The 23,137-nt window shown below is 46.9% G+C and overlaps 2 protein-coding genes across 2 annotated transcripts in view; both read left to right on the forward strand.

Moving 5' to 3' along the window:
- The first annotated feature begins 7,614 nt into the window (after positions 1-7,614).
- LOC117354717 (zinc finger protein 850-like) overlaps positions 7,615-23,137 on the forward strand; it is a 948,741-nt gene continuing 933,218 nt past the window's right edge. Inside the window, exon 1 of the mRNA XM_033932623.1 lies at positions 7,615-7,717. The gene's annotated coding sequence lies outside the window, so the exon portion shown is untranslated. The remainder of the gene's footprint in view (positions 7,718-23,137) is intronic.
- LOC117355039 (zinc finger protein 2-like) lies at positions 21,660-22,130 on the forward strand. Its single transcript, XM_033932984.1, has one exon. The coding sequence runs from the start codon at positions 21,660-21,662 to the stop codon at positions 22,128-22,130; it is 471 nt and encodes a 156-aa protein (XP_033788875.1).

Genomic DNA, 23,137 nt, shown 5'->3' on the forward strand with positions numbered 1-23,137 from the left:
GGACTATCTCACTTTCTGCTTCCTGGCACTGCTCCCTCCACTCCCCAGGCTCTTCTTCCTCATTCTCCTCCTGCTTTAGCACAATCTCACTTTCTGCTTCCTGGCACTGCTCCCTCCACTCCCCAGGCTCTTCTTCCTCATTTTCCTCCTGCTTTAAGACAATCTCACTTTCCGCTTCCTGGCTCTGCTCCTTCCACTCCCCAGGCTCTTCTTCCTCATTCTCCTCCTGCTTTAGCACAATCTCACTTTCTGCTTCCTGGCACTGCTCCCTCCATCCCCAGGCTCTTCTTCCTCATTCTCCTCCTGCTTTAGGACACTCTCACTTTCTGCTTCCTGGCACTGCTCCCTCCACTCCCCAGGCTCTTCTTCCTCATTCTCCTCCTCCCTTAGGACAATCTCACTTTCTGCTTCCTGGCACTGCTCCCTCCACTCCCCAGGCTCTTCTTCCTCATTCTCCTCCTGCTTTAGGACCATCTCACTTTCCGCTTCCTGGCACTGCTCCCTCCACTCCCCAGGCTCTTCTTCCTCATTCTCCTCCTGCTTTAGGACTATCTCACTTTCTGCTTCCTGGCACTGCTCCCTCCACTCCCCAGGCTCTTCTTCCTCTTCTCCTCCTGCTTTAGCACAATCTCACTTTCCGCTTCCTGGCACTGCTCCCTCCACTCCCCAGGCTCTTCTTCCTCATTCTCCTCCTGCTTTAGGACTATCTCACTTTCTGCTCCCTGGCACTGCTCCCTCCACTCCCCAGGCTCTTCTTCCTCTTCTCCTCCTGCTTTAGCACAATCTCACTTTCCGCTTCCTGGCACTGCTCCCTCCACTCCCCAGGCTCTTCTTCCTCATTCTCCTCCTGCTTTAGCACAATCTCACTTTCTGCTTCCTGGCACTGCTCCCTCCACTCCCCAGGCTCTTCTTCCTCATTTTCCTCCTGCTTTAGGACAATCTCACTTTCCGCTTCCTGGCTCTGCTCCTTCCACTCCCCAGGCTCTTCTTCCTCATTCTCCTCCTGCTTTAGCACAATCTCACTTTCTGCTTCCTGGCACTGCTCCCTCCATCCCCAGGCTCTTCTTCCTCATTCTCCTCCTGCTTTAGGACACTCTCACTTTCTGCTTCCTGGCACTGCTCCCTCCACTCCCCAGGCTTTTCTTCCTCATTCTCCTCCTGCTTTAGGACTATCTCACTTTCTGCTCCCTGGCACTGCTCCCTCCACTCCCCAGGCTCTTCTTCCTCTTCTCCTCCTGCTTTAGCACAATCTCACTTTCCGCTTCCTGGCACTGCTCCCTCCACTCCCCAGGCTCTTCTTCCTCATTCTCCTCCTGCTTTAGGACTATCTCACTTTCTGCTTCCTGGCACTGCTCCCTCCACTCCCCAGGCTCTTCTTCCTCATTCTCCTCCTGCTTTAGCACACTCTCACTTTCTGCTTCCTGGCACTGCTCCCTCCACTCCCCAGGCTCTTCTTCCTCTTCTCCTCCTACTTTAGGTCAGTCTCACTTTCTGCTACTGGCGCTGCTCCCTCCACTCCCCAGGCTCTTCTTCCTCATTCTCCTCCTGCTTTAGCACAATCTCACTTTCTGCTTCCTGGCACTGCTCCCTCCACTCCCCAGGCTCTTCTTCCTCATTCTCCTCCTGCTTTAGGACACTCTCACTTTCTGCTTCCTGGCACTGCTCCCTCCACTCCCCAGGCTTTTCTTCCTCATTCTCCTCCTGCTTTAGGACTATCTCACTTTCTGCTTCCTGGCACTGCTCCCTCCACTCCCCAGGCTCTTCTTCCTCATTCTCCTCCTGCTTTAGCACAATCTCACTTTCTGCTTCCTGGCACTGCTCCCTCCACTCCCCAGGCTCTTCTTCCTCATTTTCCTCCTGCTTTAAGACAATCTCACTTTCCGCTTCCTGGCTCTGCTCCTTCCACTCCCCAGGCTCTTCTTCCTCATTCTCCTCCTGCTTTAGCACAATCTCACTTTCTGCTTCCTGGCACTGCTCCCTCCATCCCCAGGCTCTTCTTCCTCATTCTCCTCCTGCTTTAGGACACTCTCACTTTCTGCTTCCTGGCACTGCTCCCTCCACTCCCCAGGCTCTTCTTCCTCATTCTCCTCCTCCCTTAGGACAATCTCACTTTCTGCTTCCTGGCACTGCTCCCTCCACTCCCCAGGCTCTTCTTCCTCATTCTCCTCCTGCTTTAGGACCATCTCACTTTCTGCTTCCTGGCACTGCTCCCTCCACTCCCCAGGCTCTTCTTCCTCATTCTCCTCCTGCTTTAGGACCATCTCACTTTCTGCTTCCTGGCACTGCTCCCTCCACTCCCCAGGCTCTTCTTCCTCATTCTCCTCCTGCTTTAGGACTATCTCACTTTCTGCTTCCTGGCACTGCTCCCTCCATTCCCCAGGCTCTTCTTCCTCATTCTCCTCCTGCTTTAGGACAATCTCACTTTCTCCTTCCTGGCACTGCTCCCTCCACTCCCCAGGCTCTTCTTCCTCATTCTCCTCCTGCTTTAGCACAATCTCACTTTCCGCTTCCTGGCACTGCTCCCTCCACTCCCCAGGCTCTTCTTCCTCATTCTCCTCCTGCTTTAGGACAATCTCACTTTCTGCTTCCTGGCACTGCTCCCTCCACTCCCCAGGCTCTTCTTCCTCATTCTCCTCCTGCTTTAGGACAATCTCATTTTCTCCTTCCTCCACTCCCCAGGCTCTTCTTCCTCATTCTCCTCCTGCTTTAGGACAATCTCACTTTCTGCTTCCTGGCACTGCTCCCTCCATTCCCCAGGCTCTTCTTCCTCATTCTCCTCCTGCTTTAGGACAATCTCACTTTCTGCTTCCTGGCACTGCTCCCTCCACTCCCCAGGCTCTTCTTCCTCATTCTCCTCCTGCTTTAGGACAATCTCATTTTCTGCTTCCTGGCACTGCTCCCTCCACTCCCCAGGCTCTTCTTCCTCATTCTCCTCCTGCTTTAGCACAATCTCACTTTCTGCTTCCTGGCACTGCTCCCTCCACTCCCCAGGCTCTTCTTCCTCTTCTCCTCCTACTTTAGGTCAGTCTCACTTTCTGCTACTGGCGCTGCTCCCTCCACTCCCCAGGCTCTTCTTCCTCATTCTCCTCCTGCTTTAGCACAATCTCACTTTCTGCTTCCTGGCACTGCTCCCTCCACTCCCCAGGCTCTTCTTCCTCATTCTCCTCCTGCTTTAGGACACTCTCACTTTCTGCTTCCTGGCACTGCTCCCTCCACTCCCCAGGCTTTTCTTCCTCATTCTCCTCCTGCTTTAGGACTATCTCACTTTCTGCTTCCTGGCACTGCTCCCTCCACTCCCCAGGCTCTTCTTCCTCTTCTCCTCCTACTTTAGGTCAGTCTCACTTTCTGCTACTGGCGCTGCTCCCTCCACTCCCCAGGCTCTTCTTCCTCATTCTCCTCCTGCTTTAGGACACTCTCACTTTCTGCTTCCTGGCACTGCTCCCTCCACTCCCCAGGCTCTTCTTCCTCATTCTCCTCCTGCTTTAGCACAATCTCACTTTCTGCTTCCTGGCACTGCTCCCTCCACTCCCCAGGCTCTTCTTCCTCATTCTCCTCCTGCTTTAGGACTATCTCACTTTCTGCTTCCTGGCACTGCTCCCTCCACTCCCCAGGCTCTTCTTCCTCATTCTCCTCCTGCTTTAGCACTATCTCACTTTCTGCTTCCTGGCACTGCTCCCTCCACTCCCCAGGCTCTTCTTCCTCATTTTCCTCCTGCTTTAGGACAATCTCACTTTCCGCTTCCTGGCTCTGCTCCTTCCACTCCCCAGGCTCTTCTTCCTCATTCTCCTCCTGCTTTAGCACAATCTCACTTTCTGCTTCCTGGCACTGCTCCCTCCATCCCCAGGCTCTTGTTCCTCATTCTCCTCCTGCTTTAGGACACTCTCACTTTCTGCTTCCTGGCACTGCTCCCTCCACTCCCCAGGCTTTTCTTCCTCATTCTCCTCCTGCTTTAGGACTATCTCACTTTCTGCTCCCTGGCACTGCTCCCTCCACTCCCCAGGCGCTTCTTCCTCTTCTCCTCCTGCTTTAGCACAATCTCACTTTCCGCTTCCTGGCACTGCTCCCTCCCCTCCCCAGGCTCTTCTTCCTCATTCTCCTCCTGCTTTAGGACTATCTCACTTTCTGCTTCCTGGCACTGCTCCCTCCACTCCCCAGGCTCTTCTTCCTCATTCTCCTCCTGCTTTAGCACAATCTCACTTTCTGCTTCCTGGCACTGCTCCCTCCACTCCCCAGGCTCTTCTTCCTCTTCTCCTCCTACTTTAGGTCAGTCTCACTTTCTGCTACTGGCGCTGCTCCCTCCACTCCCCAGGCTCTTCTTCCTCATTCTCCTCCTGCTTTAGCACAATCTCACTTTCTGCTTCCTGGCACTGCTCCCTCCACTCCCCAGGCTCTTCTTCCTCATTCTCCTCCTGCTTTAGGACACTCTCACTTTCTGCTTCCTGGCACTGCTCCCTCCACTCCCCAGGCTTTTCTTCCTCATTCTCCTCCTGCTTTAGGACTATCTCACTTTCTGCTTCCTGGCACTGCTCCCTCCACTCCCCAGGCTCTTCTTCCTCATTCTCCTCCTGCTTTAGCACAATCTCACTTTCTGCTTCCTGGCACTGCTCCCTCCACTCCCCAGGCTCTTCTTCCTCATTTTCCTCCTGCTTTAGGACAATCTCACTTTCCGCTTCCTGGCTCTGCTCCTTCCACTCCCCAGGCTCTTCTTCCTCATTCTCCTCCTGCTTTAGCACAATCTCACTTTCTGCTTCCTGGCACTGCTCCCTCCATCCCCAGGCTCTTCTTCCTCATTCTCCTCCTGCTTTAGGACACTCTCACTTTCTGCTTCCTGGCACTGCTCCCTCCACTCCCCAGGCTCTTCTTCCTCATTCTCCTCCTCCCTTAGGACAATCTCACTTTCTGCTTCCTGGCACTGCTCCCTCCACTCCCCAGGCTCTTCTTCCTCATTCTCCTCCTGCTTTAGGACCATCTCACTTTCCGCTTCCTGGCACTGCTCCCTCCACTCCCCAGGCTCTTCTTCCTCATTCTCCTCCTGCTTTAGGACTATCTCACTTTCTGCTTCCTGGCACTGCTCCCTCCACTCCCCAGGCTCTTCTTCCTCTTCTCCTCCTGCTTTAGCACAATCTCACTTTCCGCTTCCTGGCACTGCTCCCTCCACTCCCCAGGCTCTTCTTCCTCATTCTCCTCCTGCTTTAGGACTATCTCACTTTCTGCTCCCTGGCACTGCTCCCTCCACTCCCCAGGCTCTTCTTCCTCTTCTCCTCCTGCTTTAGCACAATCTCACTTTCCGCTTCCTGGCACTGCTCCCTCCACTCCCCAGGCTCTTCTTCCTCATTCTCCTCCTGCTTTAGCACAATCTCACTTTCTGCTTCCTGGCACTGCTCCCTCCACTCCCCAGGCTCTTCTTCCTCATTTTCCTCCTGCTTTAGGACAATCTCACTTTCCGCTTCCTGGCTCTGCTCCTTCCACTCCCCAGGCTCTTCTTCCTCATTCTCCTCCTGCTTTAGCACAATCTCACTTTCTGCTTCCTGGCACTGCTCCCTCCATCCCCAGGCTCTTCTTCCTCATTCTCCTCCTGCTTTAGGACACTCTCACTTTCTGCTTCCTGGCACTGCTCCCTCCACTCCCCAGGCTTTTCTTCCTCATTCTCCTCCTGCTTTAGGACTATCTCACTTTCTGCTCCCTGGCACTGCTCCCTCCACTCCCCAGGCTCTTCTTCCTCTTCTCCTCCTGCTTTAGCACAATCTCACTTTCCGCTTCCTGGCACTGCTCCCTCCACTCCCCAGGCTCTTCTTCCTCATTCTCCTCCTGCTTTAGGACAATCTCACTTTCTGCTTCCTGGCACTGCTCCCTCCACTCCCCAGGCTCTTCTTCCTCATTCTCCTCCTGCTTTAGCACAATCTCACTTTCTGCTTCCTGGCACTGCTCCCTCCACTCCCCAGGCTCTTCTTCCTCTTCTCCTCCTACTTTAGGTCAGTCTCACTTTCTGCTACTGGCGCTGCTCCCTCCACTCCCCAGGCTCTTCTTCCTCATTCTCCTCCTGCTTTAGCACAATCTCACTTTCTGCTTCCTGGCACTGCTCCCTCCACTCCCCAGGCTCTTCTTCCTCATTCTCCTCCTGCTTTAGGACACTCTCACTTTCTGCTTCCTGGCACTGCTCCCTCCACTCCCCAGGCTCTTCTTCCTCATTCTCCTCCTGCTTTAGGACTATCTCACTTTCTGCTTCCTGGCACTGCTCCCTCCACTCCCCAGGCTCTTCTTCCTCATTCTCCTCCTGCTTTAGCACAATCTCACTTTCTGCTTCCTGGCACTGCTCCCTCCACTCCCCAGGCTCTTCTTCCTCATTTTCCTCCTGCTTTAAGACAATCTCACTTTCCGCTTCCTGGCTCTGCTCCTTCCACTCCCCAGGCTCTTCTTCCTCATTCTCCTCCTGCTTTAGCACAATCTCACTTTCTGCTTCCTGGCACTGCTCCCTCCATCCCCAGGCTCTTCTTCCTCATTCTCCTCCTGCTTTAGGACACTCTCACTTTCTGCTTCCTGGCACTGCTCCCTCCACTCCCCAGGCTCTTCTTCCTCATTCTCCTCCTCCCTTAGGACAATCTCACTTTCTGCTTCCTGGCACTGCTCCCTCCACTCCCCAGGCTCTTCTTCCTCATTCTCCTCCTGCTTTAGGACCATCTCACTTTCTGCTTCCTGGCACTGCTCCCTCCACTCCCCAGGCTCTTCTTCCTCATTCTCCTCCTGCTTTAGGACCATCTCACTTTCCGCTTCCTGGCACTGCTCCCTCCACTCCCCAGGCTCTTCTTCCTCATTCTCCTCCTGCTTTAGGACTATCTCACTTTCTGCTTCCTGGCACTGCTCCCTCCATTCCCCAGGCTCTTCTTCCTCATTCTCCTCCTGCTTTAGGACAATCTCACTTTCTCCTTCCTGGCACTGCTCCCTCCACTCCCCAGGCTCTTCTTCCTCATTCTCCTCCTGCTTTAGCACAATCTCACTTTCCGCTTCCTGGCACTGCTCCCTCCACTCCCCAGGCTCTTCTTCCTCATTCTCCTCCTGCTTTAGGACAATCTCACTTTCTGCTTCCTGGCACTGCTCCCTCCACTCCCCAGGCTCTTCTTCCTCATTCTCCTCCTGCTTTAGGACAATCTCATTTTCTCCTTCCTCCACTCCCCAGGCTCTTCTTCCTCATTCTCCTCCTGCTTTAGGACAATCTCACTTTCTGCTTCCTGGCACTGCTCCCTCCATTCCCCAGGCTCTTCTTCCTCATTCTCCTCCTGCTTTAGGACAATCTCACTTTCTGCTTCCTGGCACTGCTCCCTCCACTCCCCAGGCTCTTCTTCCTCATTCTCCTCCTGCTTTAGGACAATCTCATTTTCTGCTTCCTGGCACTGCTCCCTCCACTCCCCAGGCTCTTCTTCCTCATTCTCCTCCTGCTTTAGCACAATCTCACTTTCTGCTTCCTGGCACTGCTCCCTCCACTCCCCGAGGCTCTTCTTCCTCATTCTCCTCCTGCTTTAGGATACTCTCTCCAAGAGCAGAGGTTCAATATTTGATCTAAAACATTCTGTGTGTTTCTGGTTTGTGTTTCAGATGTGAGTGACATTTGAGGACATCACCGTCGCCTTCTCCCAGGAGGAGTGGGAGTATTTAGATGAAGGGCAGAAGGAGCTTCACCGGGAGGTGATGAAAGAGAATTATGAGATCCTGAAGTCTCTAGGTAAGGATTGCATAATCTGCATTTTCTTCAGATACGGGGCTGAGTTACTGATTTTCTGTTCCAGTGTAATAGGTGACAGTAGGGTTATTTCCCTTTAACGGCATGGTTGCAGAAGGAATCCACTCCGGATTTTTCAGCTTGCCACTGGTCTATTTACTGTTCAGTTTAGCGCCCTCTACAGTTTTTTCCTTCTGCACCATGGATGCAGTTGTGTCTGGTCTGCTCTCCCCATTTTCAATGTAATTTTGTCCCTTTTTTGGGTAGTTCAGTGCATAGAGCGATTTTGAAGCTCTGCCTTCTTCAATAGTCACAGACCCTAGTTTGAGCAGACAGACCGATTCCACTGGGTACCTGTTAGCCAGCTTTCATAGTTTTCTCCCTGAAGGGAACCGGGGCACGAGGCAGAACTCTGCGGTGTCCTTGTTCTTTTTTTTTCCAGCTTTTTCTTTGTAGAGTGGACCGGGAGGCAGTGGGGAGGATGGAATCCGGCAGGCAGAGGCAGAGGCAGAGGAGTAGCGGCGAGAGGAAGCTCCGCCCACCCCAGCACGTCAGAGTTCATCTCAGCGCCCGGGCTCCCCCTTAAAAGGAAGGGAGCCAGGGCACAAGGCAGAACTCTGCGGCGTCCTTGTTCTTTTTTTTTCCAGCTTTTTCCTTTGTAGAGCGGACCGGGAGGCAGTGGGGAGGAAGGAACCCGGCAGGCACAGGCAGAGGGGTAGCGGCAAAAGGAAGCTCCACCCACCCCAGCATATCAGAGGTCGTCTCAGCGCCCGGGCTCCCCCTTAAAAGGAAGGGAGCCAACGGCGCGCGGCCGTTCAGCGCGTGGCGAAGGCGAGCAGCAAAGGCGCTCGCCTTAGTGAGAGCGCCTTTGCGAAGGAGCCTTGGAAGGAGCCAGGAGCCCAGGCAGCCCAGCAGCAAATTCTAACTTCTAACTCAAAAAAAAAAAAATTAAAAAAAGGTACTTTTCTTCTTTTCTCATTCTCTCTTCTCTCTCTATTCTTTCATCTAGCTGCACGCCGAGCACCACTCCTACACACCAAGGGACTTCAGGTACGAGAAAGGAGAAATGGAGGCTACAGGAACCCAGCAAAGCTTTCCAGTATACTGCACCAGGTGCCATATGTATGAGTACCTCCGCTCCGGGAGGCAGGCGTACATATGCAGTCGATGTCAGGAACTGGATAGCCTGAAGAAGGAGGTTGGGAGCCTGAGGAAGGAGGTCGGGAGACTGCAGGTGAAGGTCCAGGAGCTGGAGGGACTCCGCACCGTAGAGAAACCAGGCTGGGCGACTGAAGATACCACCAGAGAGTGCCACATCAATGAGCAGGTTAGAGAGCTCGAGAGATTCATTGAGGAGGCCTGCAGGATGGTGGAGGCACAGGATCACCAACAAGTCAGAAGGGAACCAACAGTTAGAAGACGGAATCCACCAGATGCTGGGGGACAGGAACCAATATATGGAGGACAGATTCTACCAGATTCCAGGAGGGAAGGATGGATTCCAACAGGACCTTGCGGAGGAACTGAGCAGACAGAGGAGGCGGAGTCCCATCAGAATTCGGAGGAAGGATTGGCGGATCGAGTCACTGATATAGACCTGAGACCCAGGAGGAAACTGAGAAAGGGGAAATCCGCAATCATAGTGGGAGACTCAATCCTGAGAGAGGTGGACAGTCACATAGCAGGAGGCAGAGATGACCGACTAGTGACATGTCTCCCAGGGGTGAGAACTAAGGACATCACAGACAGAATCGAGAGAATCCTGGAAGGAGCTGAGACAGAGGAAACAGCAGTGATAATCCACGTTGGAACCAACGACGTAAGCAGAAGGAACTACAATAGGACAACACTGACCGAGCAGTTCAAGATACTGGGGAGGAAACTGAAGCTGAGGACAAGGAAGATAGCCTTCTCAGAGATCTTGCCAGTACCGAGGGCGGATGCAAGGAGGCAGACCAAGCTGCAAGCAATTAACGGTTGGCTGAGGAGGTGGTGCGAAGAGGAAGGTTTTCACTTTGTACGGAACTGGACAACTTTCCTGGGAAAGAACAAGCTCTACAGGAGGGACGGACTGCACCTGAGCACCGATGGGATGAGGAGGCTGGCACACAACATCCAGAACAACATAGACATGGCTTTAAACTGAGGAAAAGGGGTAAGCCGATAGTCGATCTGACATCGACACACCGGACTAGAGTATCAAACAAGGATACTGGACCAGGAAAAGGCGATAGAGGGATCGAGACTGAGTGGACATTTTTTGACAAAAAATCCAAGGACGCAAAGCAGGGGCCCAGGGAACTAACAAAACCAAAGAGCAAGAAATGGAGGAAACAGCCGGAAGGACATCCAAAAATGGGGAAGCAGGCTGAGGACAAGATAGACACACCACAGGAGGGAGATGAGGACGAAATAGACACACCACAGGAGGAGGACAAACAAAGTGAGGCTCAGGGACTGGCAGCCCATGAGGGGGTAGGCAGGAACACCAAACCACGAGGAAAACCAACAAGGAAGGTAAACAACCGGGACTTAAATTGCCTATATACTAATGCTAGGAGCCTAAGAGCCAAAATGGGGGAGCTAGAAGTCATAGCCAGAAAGAAGGACATAGACATAATTGGAGTCACTGAAACATGGTGGTCCGAGGACAACAAATGGGATGTGGTCATACCAGGGTACAAACTTTACAGGAGAGACAGGACATACAAGAAGGGTGGAGGAATAGCACTATACATAAAGGACTCCATTCCTTCAACCAGGATGGAAACAGCAATAGGGGCGGACAACTTGGAATCACTATGGGTTAAGCTACCAGGAGGAAATGGAGCAGACATAAAATTAAGACTGTACTATCGCCCACCAGGACAACCAGAAGCAAACGACCAGGACCTGGAGGCTAAATTAATGCAGGTATGCAAAAGCGGAAGTGTGGTGGTGATGGGGGACTTCAACTACCCTGGCATAGACTGGAGTATTGGACACTCAAACTCCACAAGGGAAACAAAATTCCTGGAGGCTATAAGGGACTGCTTCATGGAACAGCTGGTCATGGAACCAACAAGAGGAGAAGCCACTCTTGACCTAATCCTCAACGGGCTAGGGGGACCCGCAAAGGAGGTGGTGGTACTAGCGCCACTAGGAAACAGCGATCACAACATGATCCAGTGCAAGCTAGAAATAGGAACACCAAAAGTGAAGAAAACCACAACGACAGCACTCAATTACAGAAAAGGGAACTATGAGGCCATGAGGAAAATGGTGGGAAAGAAACTCAGCAGCAGCTCAAGGAAGATGGAGACCGTAGAAAAAGCCTGGTCCCTGCTCAAGGGCATGGTGCACGAAGCACAGAACCTGTACGTCCCCAGGTTTAGGAAAGGGTGCAAGAAGAATCGAACAAAAAACCCGGTGTGGATAACAAATGCAGTAAGAAAGGCTATAAGTGACAAGAAATCATTGTTCAGAAAATGGAAAAATGACCAAACCAAGGACAACCAAGATGAACACAAAAGGCACCAAAAGGAATGTCACCGAGTGGTAAGGAAAGCAAAAAGAGAATATGAGGAGAGACTAGCAGAGAAAGCAGGAAACTTCAAACCATTCTTCAAGTATGTGAAGGGGAGACAACCAGCCAGGGAGGAAGTGGGACCCTTGGATGATGGAGACAGGAAGGGAGTGGTAAAGGAGGAAACAGAGATAGCTGACAGGTTAAACAAGTTCTTCTCGTCAATCTTCACAAGAGAGGACACATATAATATTCCAGAACCCGAGGAGATCTTAAATGGAGACCGGAATGGGAAGCTGGTCAAACTAGAGGTAAGCCGGGAGGAAGTCCTTCGTCAGATAGACAGACTAAAGAGCGACAAATCACCAGGTCCGGACGGCATCCACCCAAGGGTACTAAAAGAGCTGAGAAACGAAATAGCAAAAACTTTTCACCGAATATGTAACCTTTCCTTAGAAACAGGGGAGATCCCAGAGGACTGGAAAATAGCAAATGTCACGCCCATCTTCAAGAAGGGATCAAGGGGTGACCCGGAAAACTACAGGCCAGTGAGTTTGACCTCGGTTCCGGGAAAGATGATGGAAGCACTGATTAAGGACACCATCTGCGACCACATAGAAAACAATGGGCAGCTGAAGGCAAGTCAGCACGGCTTCTGCAAGGGAAGGTCATGCCTCACGAACTTGCTGTACTTCTTTGAGGGAATAAACAGCCAGATGGATAAAGGGGAATCCATAGACATCATTTACCTGGACTTCCAAAAAGCCTTCGACAAGGTACCCCACGAACGGCTGCTTAAGAAGCTGTGGAACCATGGGGTGCAAGGGGATATCCACTGATGGATCAAACACTGGCTGGATGGCAGGAAACAAAGGGTTGGAGTAAAGGGCCATTACTCAGAATGGCAATGGGTCATGAGTGGAGTCCCACAGGGGTCGGTGCTGGGACCGCTCCTGTTCAATATATTTATTAACGACTTGGAGACAGGGACGAACTGTGAGGTTATTAAATTTGTGGACGACACCAAACTCTACAGCAGGGTTAGAACCACGGAAGACTGTGAAAACCTGCAAAGGGACTTAACGAGATTGGAAGACTGGGCAAGAAAATGGCAAATGAGTTTTAACACTGAGAAATGCAAAGTCATGCATGTAGGGAAAAAAATCCCGATGTTCAACTATAAAATGGGGGGATCATTGCTAGGGGTGAGCAACCTTGAAAGAGACCTGAGGGTGATGGTGGACACAACATTGAAAGCATCAGCACAGTGTGCGACAGCCTCAAAGAAAGCGAACAGAATGTTGGGTATCATCAAAAAGGGTATCACGACCAGGACGAAGGAAGTCATTTTGCCGCTGTACCGCGCAATGGTGCGCCCACATCTGGAGTACTGTGTCCAGTACTGGTCGCCGTACCTCAAAAAGGACATGGCGGTACTTGAGGGAGTCCAGAGAAGAGCGACAAAGCTGATAAAAGGTATGGAAAACTTCTCATATGCTGACAGATTGGAAATGCTGGGGCTATTCTCCCTGGAAGGGCATAGAGAAGGTAGACAGGGACAAATTCTTCAGGCTGTGGGGAGCCACAAGTACAAGGGGGCACTCAGAGAAATTGAAAAAGGACAGGTTTAGAACAAATGCTAGGAAGTTCTTTTTCACTCAGAGGGTGGTGGACACATGGAAAGCGCTCCCAGAGGCTGTGATAGGCCAGAGCATGCTACAGGGGTTCAAGGAGGGTCTAGATAGGTTCCTGAAAGAAAAGGGGATTGAGGGGTACAGATAGAAGTGGAGGTAGGTTACAGGAATAGTCAGAAACCACTTCACAGGTCGTGGACCTGATGGGCCGCCGTGGGAGCGGACCTCTGGTCTGACCCAGTGGAGGCAACTTCTTATGTTCTTAGCTCCTGTTAAGCAGGGGTCGAGCGCAGGCTGGAAGATACGGAATAGAAGAAAATGTGAAGATTTATTTCATTCCAAAAGCAATTCTTTTTGTATTTAGCTCACACCTGTCCAGGGGTAGTTCAAGGGGAATTATATTCAGGTAGCACAGGTACGGATAATAAACAGTCCCCACTGAAACACACTGTACTTCAAGATAAATTCAAACATACTTTTGTCAACAGTATGTAGCTGCACAAATACAAACACAAATCAAACATATCCAAAAACACAATAGTTTTGGCATCTCAAAAATATTAACAACAAGAAAATATACCTGGAGTGGGGTGCCAGCGAGTTCTGTAGCATATAACAATACTCCACTCAATCTAGTTTCCTCTGTTAAAATCCTTGGAGTAATAATTGACAACAAACTGCTTTACCACGAACATATTTCGTTCACTGTCAAAAATTGCTTTTTTAAACTACGTTTGATCCGGTCAATCGCCAAATTTCTGACTCCTCACTCTATCAAGATACTAATTCATTCTTTAATCATAGCAAGACTCGACTACTGTAATGCACTTTTCCTTAACATTACACAGAAAGAAAAAAGGAGACTTCAGCTGATACAAAACACTGCTATTAAATTAATATACAACGCTAGGAAATACGACCATGTTTCACCACTGTTAATAGACGCCCATTGGCTTCCAATTGGTCACAGAATCACCTTCAAAGTAATGCTGCTTATCTTTAAAACTCTAGCCTTCAACGAACCTCAATTTATATCTAGACTATTAATACCGCACAATACTCAACGCTCACTCCGTTCATCTGGCCATAATCTCCTCACAGTCCCCTCTCTAAAAATTATTGGAACAAGAAGATCTGACATATTCTCTGTGATGGGACCACAATGGTGGAATGCCCTACCACAATATATTAGAATCGAAAAAGACGTCATAATTTTCAAAAAACTTTTAAAATCTTACCTATTTAAAGATGCTTTTAATATTTAAATTTTCAGTGAGATTTTAAATCATGCTGTGGGTTAACTACCCCTGCCCTCTTGTTTTTTCCATTTTTCTACCATAAATTGAAAATTGTAACTTTTACTCTTTCCCTCCCGACTCATGTTTGTTTTCTATGAAAATGTATTGTTAAATTGTTTGTTTCTTTTTACTATATTATATTTTGACTTTGTACATCGCTTAGTAATTCTAATAAGCGATTTATCAAATATATTCATAAACTTGGAAACAGCATGAACGTCTAACTCCAACGAAAGCTACCACAAAGAATCAAAATTGACCATTGCTAATAACGAAAACATTGGTCATTTCAAGAGACTTACCTGACATCCAACAAACCAGGAAAATGGCAAAAATCATCCATCGATAAACTGGAGAATGAGGCCTCACAGCCCATACTGGAAGAACTGCATATCCATGCGTAAACTGTACAAAACAGATACGGAAGAAATCAAATCAGGAATTTTAAGTCTGAAAACTGAGTTTTCCCTGTTTAAAATTCAAATAGAAAAGGCAGATTAAACCACCGATTTTGCACAGTGGAGGCTGTGTATTATACCGCAGGAGGTGACTTGGTGGGCTAGAGCAATATAAAGTGAGACACTTCACAGTGTGGTGGGTGAAGCGTTTGAGACTCGTGACAGTGAAGGGCTGGTGCTCTTCTTTGTAAGGTTTGGGAATTTGAGTAGGTGCATTCTCAAGGGAAGGGGTGGGTTTTTATTGCCTTCCTGAAGTTCAGTAGACCTTCTAATGATCTTATGTGTTTAGGTAGTTTGTTCAGAGGCAGGGTAGACAGTGCATGTAAGATGTTTCTCGGGCAGGCTCAAGGTGGAGGGCGAAGTCCGGCTCCAAGAAGTATCGTCTGATTTTTCGTAGCTGCCGGAGGTAGTAGAACGAGGTGGATACTACCTGGTAGATGAGGTCGGAGAGTGAAAGATCACCCCCAATGTCCCAGGTACATTAGAGAGATTGTGAACCCAACAGGACAGACCGGGAAAAATGTTCAACAAAATTCATGTAAACCATTCTGAGCTCCCTTGCGAGAACAATGTAAAAAAAACGGAATGAATAAATACCTAAATGTGCCTAGCTGCTCAGGCATCTTACTGTTACTGCAAGAGATTCATCCATCGTTGCTGGCCTCAAGGAATATTTCCCAGCATTTGAGAGACACTCATTTTCCTGTTCATCCACTGCTCAGTTAAGGTTTTCTTCTACAACCACATCTGAAAGACAATCCAGCTACCTTCCCAGTTGATGTAAAACTGTGTTTCTTAACTTTTTCAAGCCAAGTATCAACCCGAGAACCCCCGCCCAGGCTCCACCCCAGACCCATCCAAGCACCGCCCCAGACCCCACCCCCTTCAAAATAGTACCAATTGTAACGCAAATTCTTCCATCCATTTTTCATATACTCACAATGTAATCTTTTTTAAAAAAAATGTATTCATTTGTTACTATATATATATATATATATAAAACAAACTCAGGAAAATCTACCAGTATCATACCATAAACATTTAGAAAAGAAAACTAAAATCATTCAATGATATTGCCCACATTATCTGGCCGACAGTACTTTCCTTAAAGCAACATAAATTTAGTAAGGAAAAACAGTTAACCAGGCAGAATGTGGCACCTATTTCTAGACATTCCTTCAATAATCCTCCCTAGTTACAAATAACCAAATAAGTCTAAGATAATGTTTGAACCGGTTTATCTTTTAGAAAACCTTCTAACTGGACTGGGTCTAAAAAGACATACTGATGAGGCTCTTTTGAACCTGGGCGTGGCAGCCTATTAAAAATGGACAGATATGTGGTAGAATGGGAAGCATGAAAAATAAAATAGCCATTATATGTTCCTCCCATTTGCTCTGGATTTACTAGTCAGGGTTTGATTTATAAGATAAGGACCTAATCCAAGGACAGAGGAGGAGGGTTCATAAATGGCTATATAAAATTACAAATGGATAAGCCAGAACACAAACCAGATAAGACAAATATGGGATAATATATTGATCTAAATATGTGTTTTGTGCTGAGGTCACTGGAAACAGGAGTAGACCTTCTCTCAGGTCACTAGAACTAATATATAAGCTCTGTTGAAGACCAGAGAAGATACACCCAGGCTGTAGCTTAGTTTTATGAAGTTCCATTGTTTCAATGTATGCCCAGTCTGGTCTCCAAATACCTGTGTGGCAGATAAAGTTTGGCTTTTGACCTGGTTGCTTTAAAGATGGACTTTTCTTCTTACTACAGAGATTACATTCCAGGGGAGAGGATTCCCTCTCCTTTTTTGCAGGGTAAAGTTAGAAATTCTAATCGAATAAACAAAATGCATAAATGATGAATTACATTTTAGTAAACTATTAATGTAGGAACTTTCACATTCAAGAGTTCAGATTGAAATATAATTACCTCTAAAAATTGTACTGGAGCAGTCATACAGGAAAATGTAGGTTTTGTGGGAGTGGATTGGCCACTCCCCTTCTCTCGGTGCATGCTCTTAAGTGACTCAGTAACATGGGAGCAGCAGTTTGACTGTTAAGGAGAAATGATTTAAAGCTCTGTATATGGATCATTTTTTCCTCTGTAAGTATATTGTAATACCTTTTCTTGGTTTCTTCTGTATCTTTTTTTATTAGATAAGCTAATATTAAAATGTAACTTTTAGGAATTCTTGTGTGAGGGGGACAGACACTCCCCCAATATGTATGCAAGCACCTTATATGGTATCAAGTATTCATGACCAATTATATGCAGGTAATAAAATATCATCATTTATTAGGTATATTTAAGTGAACCTAGCAGAACGGAATTTTGAGGGCGTTAAGTCAGGGAAGTTGCATTTACACTCTCTGACTTGTAATGTTCCTCCATTGTACAAATGAATGCCTTGAAACAGGACTGTCTGTAAACTTTGAATAAAACATATTTGATGGGAAATATTTGTGCAATTATCATCATTTCAGTGCACCTATGAGCAGGGTAGAGCCAAAACTCTGCTCAATACTTATCACTTGCATATGAAATAAGGCATTTACAGAGAAATTTTAGGAAGACAGTTGTGCCCACAGCCAAGGCCTTAGTGCTAGAAACCGCTTTTTCTTCATTTGAGTTTCAAAATAGTCTTGAAGACTACTAAGAGTGTAGCACGTTTTGTTATTGTGTCTTTAGATGATTCTAGAAACTAATTTATCAATTTCCCCTTCTGCACCCTACTCCCTAGTAGCCCTCGGAACATAATAGACGTTATCAGGTTGAAACCCACTTCAGAATACTGCAAAATCTCCCTCATATGCCTTCTTACCAGCTCCAAAGGAGAAAGGAAATGCATTATTGGGAGCCCATGAGGATCTGTGAGAGGACTGAGACTTAATCCTTCTACCATGGATAAGAGAAAAGCAAAACCTCATCTTCAGACCTTAAGTTCAGGTCCAATTGATCGCTATCTTTTGGCTTCATCTCTACCTGTCAACTTCCCTTTCCTCTGGAGGCCTTTCACCTCCTCCCCAGCCGTTAAATTCTGTTGGAAGTGTAGATACATCCTCCATTGTCGAGGATATACCCCCTTCCTTACAATTGTTTCATGTATCTGGACTTAATATGGTTGAGCAAATAAGTGAAGTGAAGACTAAAGGATTGACTCCCGTCCAGATGGTCAAGGAGCCAATTTCAGATGTTCTTCCAAAGGACAAAGTTTTCACTTTGAATGATATTTGGTGAACTGTTAATAGAACTGAGTCTTCTCTTCAAAGCACAGTCTTGAAATTGTGTCAGTTTTCCACAGATGTAACAGTTAAAATGAATGAACATGATAATCAAATAGTAGAGTTAGGAGGTAACATGGATAAGATTGTGGGTAATTTACAAAACACAGCTCTATCTAACATTAAAGAGAGTGTATTATTTCATGCAAAAATGGAAAAAATGGAGAATCATATTAGAGTCAGGAATCTTCGTTTCACACAATATAATCTTATTAATACATAATGGTAAACACAAATTTAAGCACACTGTACGCAGAGAAAATGTTAATTATCATTTATATTTGAGAGGTTTTCAAATAGGTCAAGGCAGATGACCTTAAAATATGCAACGTCACCTCAGTAACTATAGAAAAAAAGACAAATATAGAGCAAAATAGACAGCAGATACAAATTCCCAAAACTGACCCATTTCAATCACTAAATTGAAAATAAAATCATTTTTCCTACCTTTGTTTGGTGGTTTCATGAGTCTCAGGTTGCACTTCCTTCTGACTGTGCATCCAATATTTATTTATTTCTGCCTCCTGTATGTTTCCTCTCCTCCAGATCTCATTCCCCAACCAACATCTCTCTCTGTCCCTCCATGAGTCCAACTTTTCTTCCTCTCTCCTCCACCCCTATTGGCAACATATCTCCCTCACTCTCTCAATGTTCATCTGTCTTCAGAGATCCAGGGATCTCTCCCACCCTCTCTACTGCCACATCCAACATTTCTCCCTCTCTCATCCCATGAATCATGTGCAGCATTTTTCACCACTGCCCACCAGCCCCATGCCCATTTCACTTTCTATCACCCCTATCGAACACCACGCCACAACTCTCCCTCCATCACTATGTCCAACATTCCTCCCCTTGCATCCCCTTCAATCTGTCCCTGTTCCCTTTCCACCACCATATCCAACATTTTTCCCTCTCATCTTTCTTTTCCCCATGCATCTCTACCTCACTCCTTTCTCTACCCAAATTTCCTTTCTTCCTTTCCCCACTCATGCCCATCAATTCTCCCTTTCTATTCCTTCCCTTCTCTGTGTCCAATGTTCATGCCCCCTCACCCTCCCTGTCTTCCATCTTTGTCCAAAAATTAAATTGCACACTGGGGATTCTTGCCTGCCCCGCCCGCACTCCGCCAAAGCTGACCCATCCACAGAAGCCGCAGGTGCCACTGGGAATCACTCCCTGCCCCTCCTGCTGCTGAAGCCGCTCTCAGGGATCCTTCCCTCTCTCCCTGCCTGCCGGCCTACTGCACCACACTCCACTCCCAAAGCCGACATGTTACTTCGTTGAAGCCAAACTCGCTCCATCCTCCCCCAGCAGCAACTCAGTGTAGGGACAGCGGGGCAGCGATTTACACGCTGCATGTAGCTGGCTCACATGCCTTTCCTCTGACATCATAGAGAAGGTTCTGGGTCAGCTATGCAGCATGTGAGTCGCTGCCTGCATCCCTGGAGTGCTGCTGGGGGAGGGGGGGTGGAGCAGGCCAGCAGACAGGTAGGCAGGTTGGGATCCCCGGCAGCAACTTCAGCAGCAGGTGGGCAGGCAGGGAGAGATCTCCATCGGCGGCCAGGCCGCATACCCCCAACAAGCGGCCCGTGTACCCCCAAGGGTACACGTACCCATGTTGAGAAAGACTGATGTAATACATAGACATCTGAATCTTCAAGAAAGTTGTACCAAAATCAGATCGAAATGGAGGGCTCTATTTGTGATTTCTAAGCAGTTGTATGTAAATACTTTGAATGTGTTTGTGTAACTTCAAAAAGACAGTACAAGTCCTTATCTCCACTTTTCATACTTTAATAAAAAGATTTAAATAAAAAAGTATAAGTGTTCGAAGCTTCTGCAAATGAGGACAGTTTCCACATGGCAAGGACAGGGACAGAGATGGGGATGGAACTCACGGGGATGGGGACAGAGCCTGTGGGAACAGGGCAGGGTTGGGGACAAACTTTGTTCCCATGTCATTCTCTAACTCGGACGCAGCAAAACCCGGACAAACCACCATTGTAAAGCCAAATAGAGGAGGCCTAAGAGAAGATAGAAAGGTTGTTTTACATAATTATGCTGTAGACTCAGTTGCTGGAGGATGTGGTCAAAGCAACTAATATAGAGGGTTCAAAAGAGGTTAGAACAAGTTTCTGGAGGAAAAGTCCATAAAAAGATTTTTAGTCAGATCGACTTAGGAGAGCCATTGCTCATCTCAGGAACTGGATTTGCTCTATGGATCTGCCTGGCACTTGTGACCGGAGGGGCTACGGTTGGACACAGGATGCTGGACTTGATGGAGCTTGGGCTGGACTCAGCATGGATTTTCTTATACCTATGTGGAAAGACCAAAAAAGCACTTTTAAATATTGACTTAAATATGATCACACACTCTTATTTGCATCTCTGGTACTGATCAGTTTGGAAATGTTGTTTTCTGAGCAGTGAGTGGGTGGTAAATTTACAAAGGGGTTTTGTATTACTGAACTTGTTCAAAGGTTTTACTCCTACAATAATATACAATGCTATTTTTTATTTAGAAAAAGATGACCCTAAAAATAATCCCTGGAAGCTCAGTGAGAAGCCTGAAGGAGTAAAGATGTTATCAGAAGGAGAGAAAGAGAAATGGGGAGAGAAGGAAAAAAATCAAAATCCAAAATATTCACCAGGAGAGTCAGCTCTGCTCAAGATCACACAGACAGAGGAAGACCAGACGGACCAGATGAGAGATCAAAGATGTCCTTGTGATATATGTGAGATATTCCTCAGTGATCGTTCAATTCTGAAACCACATCAGAGATCTGATACTGAAGAGAGATCATCTACATGTACGGACTGTGGGAAAACCTCCAGTCAAAAGGGAGAACAGAAAACCTGCTTAAAAGAGACACATTTTACATGTTCTGACTGTGGGAAAAGTTTCAACAGCAAGAAAGAGCAAATGCAACACAGGAAAAATAATAAAGGAACTAGAATGTGTACAAGTATCGAATATGGGGAAAACATTTTCAATACACGAAGCATTACAAAATGCCAAAAAACAAATACTGACAAGAGAATATCTTCATATCTTGGTTGTAAAAAAAATATAAACCAGGACGAGAGCTTCACAAGAAAAACAAAATTTCACCCGGGAGAGATATCAGTTTTAAATACCGAATGTGAGAAAAGCTTCAGTCAAGGAGAAGCATTTACAGATCATAAAAAGACTGAAACTGGTGAGGTATCAGTCACTTGTAAATCTGAAGAAATAATTTACAGAATGGCAAATATCGCAGAATATCAGGAAATGGAGAAAAATGGGAGATTATATACTTGTGCTGTCAGTGGTAAAAGCTCTTCTTGTAAAGGAAACCACAGAACAGCAGAAAAAATCCCCAGGGGAACAAAGCCATTTACATGTACTGAGTGTGGTAAAAGCTTTTGTGATAAGCGAACACTCATAGCACACCAGAGAATTCACACTGGAGAGAAACCATTTACATGTACAGAGTGTGATAAAAGCTTTAGTCAGAAGTGAACACTGACCAAACACTAGACAATCCATGATGGAGAAAAACCATTTATATGTACTGAGTGTAGTAAGAGCTTCAGAACTAAGTCACAGCTCAAAATTCACCTGATAAGCCATACAGGAGTGAAGCCATTTTCGTGCACTGAGTGTGGTAAAAGCTTTACTGTGAAAGCAAAACTCACAACACACCAGAGAATTCACACAGGAGTGAAGCCATTTTCATGTTCTGAGTGTGGTAAAAGCTTTAGTCTGAAGGAGGCAATGACCAAAAACCAGAAAATCCACGCTGGAGTGAAGCCATTTTCATGTTCTGAGTGTGGTAGTTTTTTTGACAAGCGATCACTGACAAGACACCAGAGAATTCACACAGGAGTGACACCATTTACATGTACTGAGTGTGGTAAAAGCTTTTTTGACAAGAGATCACTGACAAGACACCAGAGAATTCGCACAGGAGTGATACCATTTACATGTACTGAGTGTGGTAAAAGCTTTCATGGAAAGAATGAACTGACAAAACATCAGACTATTCATACAGGAGTGACACCATTTACATGTACTAAGTGTGGTAAAAGCTTTCATGGAAAGAATGAACTGACAAGACATCAGACTATTCATACAGGAGTGACACCATTTACATGTACTAAGTGTGGTAAAAGCTTTCATTATAAGGCATACCTCAGTAAACATAAGACCATCCACGAAGGAGAGAAGCCATTTTCATGTTCTTAGTGTGATAAAAGCTTTTGTGAAAAGGGAACATTGCCAGTACATCAGATAACCCAGACAGGAGTGAGATCAAGATGTTGGAAATCACTTCTGTTACCACAAAAGAGGTCTCTATCACTGAGGAAACATAGAAACATGATGGCAGATAAAGGCCAAATGGCCCATCCAGTCTGCCCATCTGCAGTAACAATTACATCTTCCTCTTTCTAAGAGATCCCAACTGCTTATCCCAGGCTTTCATGAATTTGGACACAGTCTCTGTCTCCACCACTTCTTCCGGGAGCCTGTTCCACACATCTACCACCCTTTCTGTAAAGAAGTGTTTTCTTATATTACTCCTGAGCCTATCACCTCTTCATCCTATGCCCTCTCATTCCAAAGCTTCCTTTCAAATGAAAGAGACTCGCCTCATATGCATTTACGCCACGAAGGTATTTAAACGTCTATCATATCTCCCCTCACCCACCTTTCCTCTAAAGTGTTCATATTGAGATCTTTAAGTCTGTCCCCATATGCCTTATGATAAAGACCACACACCATTTTAGTAGCCTTCCTCTGGACCGACTCAATCCTTTTTATATCTTTTTGAAGGTGGAGCCTCCAGAATTGTACACAATATTCTAAATGAGGTCTCACCAAAGTCTTATACAAGGGCATCAATACCTCCTTTTTCCTACTGGCCATACCTCTCCCTATGCAACCTAGCATCCTTCTAGCTTTCACCATCATCTTTTCAACCTGTTTGGTCACCTTAATAATAATAACTTTTATTTGTATACCGCAATACCAGAAGCAATTCAGAACGGTTTACAGAGGAAGAGAAGTTACAGAGAAGTTACAGAGAATAATGTCAATTACATTGGAGGGGTGATTCAATTCCGTTTGTGATCATCACATAAAATCACACCCAAGTTCCGTTCTTCTGTCATGCACATAAGTTCTTCACCCCCTAAACTGTACCGTTCATTCGGGTATTTTGCAGCCCAAATGCATGACCTTCCATTTCTTAG

The sequence above is a fragment of the Geotrypetes seraphini genome, chromosome 2 (genome assembly GCF_902459505.1).
Source record: "Geotrypetes seraphini chromosome 2, aGeoSer1.1, whole genome shotgun sequence".
NCBI lineage: Eukaryota > Metazoa > Chordata > Amphibia > Gymnophiona > Dermophiidae > Geotrypetes > Geotrypetes seraphini.

What these genes read in the sequence shown, in the direction of transcription:
- LOC117355039 (XM_033932984.1), top strand. Translation starts at nt 21,660, where the DNA reads ATGACCAAAAACCAGAAAATCCACGCTGGAGTGAAGCCATTTTCATGT.